At 40.5% G+C, this 8,426-nt stretch overlaps 2 protein-coding genes across 2 annotated transcripts; both read left to right on the top strand.

The window, feature by feature from the left end:
- The first annotated feature begins 257 nt into the window (after positions 1-257).
- LOC113356388 (chromodomain-helicase-DNA-binding protein 3-like) lies at positions 258-1,773 on the top strand. Its single transcript, XM_026599503.1, has 4 exons — positions 258-368; positions 892-1,085; positions 1,228-1,349; positions 1,457-1,773. The coding sequence occupies exons 1-4, from the start codon at positions 331-333 to the stop codon at positions 1,760-1,762; spliced, it is 660 nt and encodes a 219-aa protein (XP_026455288.1). The 5' UTR covers positions 258-330; the 3' UTR covers positions 1,763-1,773.
- On the top strand, positions 1,604-7,876 carry LOC113356387 (E3 ubiquitin-protein ligase WAV3-like). Its single transcript, XM_026599501.1, has 7 exons — positions 1,604-1,741; positions 1,885-2,024; positions 2,369-2,623; positions 2,824-2,964; positions 3,050-3,364; positions 3,633-3,767; positions 5,906-7,876. Exons 2-7 carry the CDS (start codon positions 2,013-2,015, stop codon positions 7,859-7,861), a joined length of 2,814 nt encoding a protein of 937 aa, XP_026455286.1. The 5' UTR covers positions 1,604-1,741; positions 1,885-2,012; the 3' UTR covers positions 7,862-7,876.
- Positions 7,877-8,426: the final 550 nt, after the last annotated feature.

The following is an 8,426-nucleotide window of genomic DNA, read 5'->3' on the forward strand; positions in this document are numbered from 1 at the left end:
CTCCACTCTGTTCTCTTTCAGAAAACCTGCACTTGATCAAGCTGTTTTGCCTGCCAGAACTAAAAACTTAGTTCCTTCAGAACTAGAAGAGGTAAATACAATTTTCATATGCATATTTGTAAACATTGCAGGTCTAAGTTCGGTTGATATTATATCAGTCCTGTCTGTGTTCTACATTTTGGATCTTATTTCTCCATCCCCATTTATTTACATCGTATCAGGATGGAGGTAACCTCAAAGCAAGGGTTTGCAGAGACCTCGCTGAAGAATGCTGCACGGATATACAACTCGGGGGTGCTCCCTGGGTGACATCAGTAGGAAGTGGTGGTAATGTTTGTGTCAGCTGCAAGTTTGGTGGAACGCTCTTTGTGAGTAACCTTTGCTCTGTTCATTTTCAGTTAATTTATTATCGCTGCCTTGAATACTGAAATGTGAAACCAGAGACTTCACACTGGCAAGTGAAGGACATTTGTGAAAACAAGCAAATAAAAACACTGATCTTTGAACATGTTTTAGCTCTGAAGTATAAACTCGTGTTTACTGAGGCTTAACCTTCAGCTACACTAATATATGATATATATTGCTAAATCAAATGTTTTAGCAATTTCATTGATTTTTTTCCCTCTCTTTTTAGTCATTAATCGAAACATTTGTTGACCTCATACTGATACCATGGTACACGATTAAACTTTAGATTTCAATTCCTGATTACTTAGGCATGTACCCAAATATATCAATGCTTCTAGCAAGTAGGGACACCCTAATAAAACAAGTCTCGTAATGATAGCTGAACCACTATAGCTGGTTGGCTACAAATGTGTGGGCAGTTATTATATTTGTGATTAGCCATACTAAGTCGTGCTCAATGTATGTTTCTCTCGTGTATTGCAGGTGTTGCGACGGTGAGGGTTGCAAAAAAAGCTACCATCTCAATTGTCTTGATCCACCCCTAAAGAGTGTGCCAATTGGTGTTTGGCATTGTGTCTGCTGTGTTAAGAAGAAGGTGGAGTCAGGTGTGCATTCTCTATCTCGAGGAGTGGGGTCCATTTTGGATGCCAAAGAAGTGGAGTTAGCTGATTCTGAAGGTATGAATACAATTTGTTCCAATAAAATTTATAAAGGCTTGTTCTTCTCTTTTTGCTTTTCTGCTTATAATTTATGGGTTAATGGTCCGACCTACATAGTCAGGTTGTATTTTGCAATAATGAATGTGTGTTGCTGCACTAGGAGTTCAGAAGCAATATTTGGTTAAGTATAGATGCCTTGCTCATGTTCACAACCGTTGGATTCCAGAAAGTCAGCTTCTTCTTGAAGCTCCAGTTCTTGTTGGAAAGTTCAAGAAGAACCAGGTACTGTGATATAAGGTTATTGTTTCACTCGGTACACTACAATAAGAAGAATCATCTTCGTATTAAAATTCTTGGCGGTGTATTTGTCTTATTGTTTCACCCTTCAGGTAGTAAGATGGAAACCGGAATGGGCTGTGCCACAACGCCTTCTTCGGAAGAGATTGTTAATGTCACCAAAGCAGCGGGCTGAATATCTTGGGGGTAGTCATAGTGACATCTTATGCCACTTCGAGTGGTTTTTGAAATGGAGTGGTCTTGGTTATGATGATGCTACTTGGGAGTTGGAGAATGAACCATTTTTGAGGTCACCCGAAGCTTTGAAGCTTATAAAGGATTATGAATGTCGTCTTGAGAAGGCAAAAATGGCATCTGACCCTACTAAGGCAGAAAAGGTGGGTCAAATCTTACTATGAAAATACTTCTCTACGTGTATGACATGAAGCACTTGTACAAATCATTTTCAAATCACCTAATCACAACCTTGTATGAGCATGAAATATGTGGATTTAAAGCTGCCAAGGTACATGTATTACAGGAAGGAGAGGTTCCTTCTTTAAATTGTCGGAGTTGCCAGGGGAATGTGAACTTGGACTTGATAATGATCATCTATGTTCCGTGAACAAGCTTCGTGAGTATTGGCACAAGGGACAAAATGCTGTTTTCATGGAGGATCAGGTAGCAGTTACAAATTATGTATTTGCATCCTCATGTTCTCTCTGGTTTTATCTACGGTGCTATGCTTGATGTTCAATGTTATTCTTGTGTTGTTGTTAGTGGTTTTAAGCGCCACTCAGTTTTTCGGGTTCCCGTTATATATATCATATCATTTATTATGGTAGGCTGAAAACATAAAAGAAAGTCTGTCCGCAGGAGTGGCTTAAACCAAATCGCTAAGCAGTCAATGATTTTATCCTCTAAATTGTCTCTATGTATATATATGTTAGACTGAAGAACTCTTATCAGGTGGATTCTACATTTGCGCACATTATAACCCAATTGGCCATTTGGCCTGTTTGCAGGAGCGAGTTATTAGGGTGATCTTATTCATCCTATCCCTGCAGCCCGTTGTATGCCGGCCATTTCTTATTGTGTCCACTACCTCTGCTCTTTCTGCATGGGAAGCTGGATTCCTGCGCTTGGCACCATCTCTTGATGTCATTGTTTACAGTGGAAACAGAGATGCTCGGAAGAGCATACAAATGCTGGAGTTTTATGAGGAGGATCGTTCTGTAATGTTTCAAGTACTTCTGTCATCTCTAGATACCATTGTTGAGGTACCTCAACAGAAAATTTGGTGATGTATTTACCTTGTTATTGTTTCTGATACCTAAATGCAATACATATCTAGTATTTGTTGTTGCAACTTAATGCCATGTCAAATTTCACTGCTATATATGTACGCACAGGGGTTTCACTGGGGCTTCTTTCGTAGGTGATATTTGTTGGATAGCTTACTTCTGTGATCTTTTTGCAGGATATAGAATCACTAAATTGTGTCAGTTGGGAAGCAGTCATAGTTGATGAGTGTCAACTTTCCAAAGTGTCAAAATCTTTAGAGAATATTAAGTTGCTAACCACTTACTTTAAGCTTCTTCTTGTCAATGCCCCAATGAAGGTATCTATTTTGCTGTTCTCGTGCTAAATATTTGATGATTTTTTCTTTAAAGCCTATCAATGACTCAAGTGCAAATTTTTTACAGGATAGCTTGGTTGATTACCGCCATTTGCTGTCTTTCCTTGGTTATGGAGATGACGAGGAAGGTACTAGTTATTGTAAGAATGATTCTATCGATAGTGTTGAGAAACTGAAGGAGAGGCTTGCATGGTTCATTGCATCTGAACGTAAATCAGACTCATCCAAGTTTGTCGAATACTGGGTTCCTGTCAAGCTTTCCAGTGTGCAGCTTGAGCAGTATTGTTATACGCTACTCTCTAATTCAGCATTCCTTCGTTCATGTTTAAAAAGCTTTGACACTGTTGAGCTCCACCGTAATGTTCTTATTTCTACCAGGAAGGTGAGGCCTACATCTGTTGCGGCAAGTGGTTGGTTTGTATGGATTTAGATGGAAGTTTTAGTTTCACATCTATTGTTTCACTAATTAGTTGACTGCTGTTCATTATTTTCACACGATTTTCTTCTTATCTGCTGGAGCTATTAACTTATCTTGATTACCAGGGTCTTTTACTTGCTGATACTGTCAGGTGATTTATGCATATGATTTCTTACATGGGGTACTTTTGCAATGTTGCGACCATCCATATCTTGTGGATCCTACTTTGCAGAAAATGCTTACAAATGGTCCACCAGTGACCGAGTATTTGAATGTTGGTGTAAAAGCAAGTGGCAAGCTACAAGTACTTGATAAAATTCTTTCGGAGATCAAAAAGCAAGGCTTAAGAGTACTAATCCTTTTTCAGGTATAGCATATATTATTGCCTCATTTACTATTTTCTGGGTTTACTGAATTTTCCGTGTTTATCCAGATATTTAGGGATGCCATGTTCTTGCTCGTGTATTGTTGGTTGTATAAGTTCCTTGGGGTCTCACTATAATGTGTTTCTGTAGGCATGTAAAAGCAGTTTGAAAGTATAAGCTGACATGTTCCGTTGGACTCAATGCTGACTGGAACACAAACATTTAGTTTGAACTTGAATTATTATGGCACATATAGAAATCTCCCCCATCTTTAATGGCTCAAGGTCCAGCTAACTGATTTTATTTGCTGTGAACATGATAGAAATTACTGTAGAAGGTTGGTTGGTATCATTCTTGCTAATTTCTCCTGTGAACGAGCATTACAAAGCGACTCTCCTTGTGTTCCTGCTGTGTTTCTAGATTACATGTTTTATGATGTGGAAGCAAATTTTACACTAAACAAAACAATGTGATGTACAGACTTACACCATGTTTGTTTACTCCTGACTCATCTGAGTCGTCTGGATCTGATTCATCTGGATCTGAGTGAAATCACCTGACTCATCTGGATCTGAGTCGATATGTTTGTTTTGAGTCAGATCTGACTCATCTGACTCAGAAATAAGTGAGTCAGTGGTTTGGTCCCATGAGTCAGGGGTATTTTGTTACCTGACTCAAATGAGTCCGAGTCAGGGGTTATGTCTGAGTCAGAGGTCGAGTCAGATCTGACTCAAAATGGAAAACAAACGGTCTGACTGCTGACTCGGTCCGAGATTTGGTGAAGATTCCTATGAACGTGTTGATGGTGGGTTGGTCACATCAAAGAAGCAAGCAGCCATGAGCAAGTTTAATGATAAGGAGAAAGGAAGGGTTGTGTTTCTACTTGAGCGTCGTGCTTGCAACCCAAGCATTAAGCTGTCATCAGTTGATATTGTGATTCTGTATGATAGTGACTAGAATCCTTATAATGATTTAAAAGTTCTACAGAGGATCACAATTGACTCACGGCATGAGCAGTTAAAACTGTTCCGTTTGTATTCGTCGTCTACGTTGGAAGAAAAGGCTCTAATTCATGCTAAGCAAGGGATGACATTTGGATAGGAGGGTGCTTGTTATTTTTTATGTCTTGTAGTTTTCACTCATCTTTAGCATTGTGGGGTTTAAGTGGAGTAGTTTCTTTTAAGGACCAGTGATGGGTGGCTTGTTATTAGAAAAGATTGAACAAATGGGTACACTTTCCTTTTAAACCTTACCCATTGAAGAGAAAGTTGTTTCTTTGGTCAGCACTACACTCTTCCATAGGTAAGTGATCTTCTTTTAACGAGAGTCTGTGGACCGTTAATAGCTGTCTTTCCAGCAATTAAGCTTGATCAAAGGGAAAATAAAAGTGTGAAAACAAAACCAATATCAACCAGTAGGCTCATCAACCATCATCTGTCTCTGGCTTTTTATAGATGGATTGTGGACAACTTTTTTTTTCTTTTTGATAGTCTCGAAAGCCCTTCTTCATCAATAATGTTAGATTCATGAAATGGAATTCATACAAAAGTGCTGTATCGAGAGTTACGTGTGGGCCAACATAAAATGATCCAACGGCTGATTTCTTGGACGACTTGCTCATCTTCATGCATGTTAGCAAAATTTTGTATGAATGTCCTAGCTTTAGCTCAAAAGCTCACAACTTATTAGTTATGAGACTTCCCTATCACACAATAAAATAGGTACTTTTAGATTTTCTTGGGTTGCTTTGGGAATTGAAACCATTTTAGAGTGGAGATTGGTCTGGGGAAACATGTTTGCAGAAAACTAACAAATTAAGTCCTTGAATAGTTAATCATACAGCAAACTTACGGAGCACCAACCAGGTTTCCAGTTAGGGTGTGTTCACCATCCAACTGCAGCTGCAAATATTGTATATACGTGCATTGCTCCGAATGTTGTATTCAGCTATTTATGCTTCTTTCATTCAAAATCAGATTGTTGGTACTCGTTAGTTTATATAGATTAGCTGCAGTTGAGTGGCTGTGGAATAGAGACGACTCTTCTCTCGTGTCATGGATGTCATTTTAAAGTTCCAGTCATTGATATGTCATGCCTGAGGCTTCTGGGTTTCTCAACTGTTTTGTTTCTGAACTTGCAGAAGACCTGTGCTATATGTCTGGCCACCATGAAGCCTGGCCATGGTCATGCTCTTTTCACCGCAGAATGTTCACATACATTTCATTTTCATTGCATTGCATCAAACGTGAAGCATGGGAACCAAGTTTGCCCTGTTTGCAGAGCAAAATGGAAGGAAGTACCATTCCAAGGGCCCACAGAAGATCTCCCCAGCGGAAGTGGCAGAATTAACCCAGGAGACTGGCCCGCAGATGATGCTTGGATGACAGTATTACGGCGGCTCCCTCCTCGTCGTGCAAATTCCAATCGGCGAATGGCTGCTGCTTTACAGGCACCAGAGCCGACTACCTTTAATAACGATGAAGCTTTAGACAACCAACATCAATTGCAAGATAAACATTTCCCTATAAGAGAAGTTGGAGATCAATATTCCGTTAGACCTCTAGAGATCAAAATGTACCCTGAGGTCTCAGCTGTTCAGCAGTCAACCACCCTACAGAATTTCACTGTATTAATCAATCTTAAAGCTCCTATCACAAGTTCAAGAAATAATTCGAGCAGAAACCAGGCCAACTTTCCACCAGTCTCTCAAGCTTCTCGTGCTCCAGTTGATCTCGTAACTGTGCTCGATGTTAGTGGAAGCATGGCAGGCACCAAGATTGCATTACTAAAACGTGCGATGGGTTTTGTGATACAGAATCTTGGTCCGTCAGATAGGTTGTCAGTTATCGCCTTCTCATCTGCGGCACGTCGAATATTCCCTCTCCGTCGAATGACTGATTCTGGTAGGCAACAGGCACTTCAAGCTGTTAACGCTCTAATATCAAATGGTGGAACTAACATTGCTGAAGCACTGAAGAAGGCTGCCAAAGTGATGGAAGAGCGCAGGGAAAAGAACCCCGCTGGCAGCATCATATTGTTATCAGATGGGCAGGATACATATAGTGCCAGCGGTTCTGATAGGGGACACTCTCGGCCCAACCACCAGTCTCGTCTCTCATTTTCTGCGCAGAACACTGGCAGCTCAGGGTTTCAGATTCCAGTGCACGCATTTGGTTTTGGTGCAGACCACGACGCAGCCTCAATGCACTCAATTTCAGAAAATTCTGGTGGTACCTTTTCTTTTATAGAGGCTGAGGGTGTGATCCAGGATGCTTTCGCTCAGTGTATAGGTGGGCTCCTTAGTGTAGTTGTGCAGGATCTAAGAGTGAGTATTGAGTGTGCATACCCTGGTATACATCTCAACCCGTTGAAAGCAGGAAGTTATGGAACCTGCCTGCTCAATCATGAGCGAACAGGTATTATAGACGTTGGGGATCTGTATGCAGATGAAGAGAGAGATTTCCTGGTATCAGTCAATCTCCCCGCAGGTGATTGGAGCAGTGAGATGACATTGTTGAAAGTGCAGTGTGCCTATACGGATCCGGTTATTAAAGAAACCTTAAATTCCCAACCCAAAGAAGTAAGAATACAGAGACCTCAAACTGTGAAGGAGAGAGTGGTTTCAGTTGAAGTTGACAGACAGCAAAACCGTGTTCAAGCAGCAGAGGCTATGGCCAGTGCGAGCGCTGCAGCTGAAAAAGGTGATTTAACTAATGCAGTTTCTATTCTTGAGAACTGTCGGAGGGCTTTATCAGAGAGTATATCTGCAAGAGTTGGCGATCGACTCTGTGTTGCGTTAGATGCAGAGCTCAAAGAGATGCAGGAAAGAATGGCAACCAGGAGAATGTATGAAGTATCTGGCAGAGCATATGTTCTCTCAGGACTAAGTTCACATTCATGGCAAAGAGCAACAGCACGCGGTGACTCAACAGATAACGCAAGCTTAGTACATGCTTACCAGACACCGTCCATGGTTGACATGCTCACACGATCTCAAACTATGTTACTAGGTGGTTCATTACCTCAACCATCTATCCGGCCTGCGAAATCATTCCCCTCCAACCTCAACCAAGGTAACCAAGTAGTTTCGTTCTGAAACGATACAGATATTTAGTCCTCTTTTTTTTTTCTCTTTTGGTGTGGGTAAATTGGGGGTGGAGATAAAAAGAAAGAGTTTTTGTTGGTGTCTCATGGTTGTTAAAATTACCTGGTTGTAAAAAATGAGTAATAACTGAGGAAAAGAATGGGGGTAAAAACTGATCCTTAGAGATAATAAGGGTGGATCAAGAGCTCACAAGGCTGTGCTCTTGCTTTCTTGTTTTGATGTTTTTGGGGGTTGTGTGGTGTACATAAGGAGAAAGTTTTGTGTTTCTCTTTGAAGAGGAGAATAGTAAGAGGGGGTTTACAGTGGTAATGTACTTCTAAGCTTGTAATTGGGTAGTGGTGGTGGGGATACATTGGGGGTTGGATTCTTCACTTATTTATATAAATATATAATATATATGTTCTTGATTCTTTCACAGTTTATTTTCTTTTCACTTTTGATCTTTGGATTCTGTGAATTGGAGATGGCTAGTTGGCTAATTCCTAAACAATACCACCATAGAGGGGACCCAAAAGGCTCGTATACCTATTTTGGTCTATGGTTTACAAATTTTACA

Source organism: Papaver somniferum, chromosome 3, assembly GCF_003573695.1.
Source record: "Papaver somniferum cultivar HN1 chromosome 3, ASM357369v1, whole genome shotgun sequence".
NCBI lineage: Eukaryota > Viridiplantae > Streptophyta > Magnoliopsida > Ranunculales > Papaveraceae > Papaver > Papaver somniferum.

Bases quoted from the DNA above. Each gene is read 5' to 3' on its own strand.
- LOC113356388 (XM_026599503.1), top strand. From the start codon at position 331: ATGTTTGTGTCAGCTGCAAGTTTGGTGGAACGCTCTTT. The intron at 369-891 runs GTGAGTAACCTT...CGTGTATTGCAG, and splicing joins AGTTTGGTGGAACGCTCTTT to GTGTTGCGACGGTGAGGGTT. The intron at 1,086-1,227 runs GTATGAATACAA...TTGCTGCACTAG, and splicing joins GGAGTTAGCTGATTCTGAAG to GAGTTCAGAAGCAATATTTG.
- LOC113356387 (XM_026599501.1), top strand. The intron at 2,965-3,049 runs GTATCTATTTTG...AATTTTTTACAG, and splicing joins TTGTCAATGCCCCAATGAAG to GATAGCTTGGTTGATTACCG. The intron at 3,768-5,905 runs GTATAGCATATA...CTGAACTTGCAG, and splicing joins GAGTACTAATCCTTTTTCAG to AAGACCTGTGCTATATGTCT.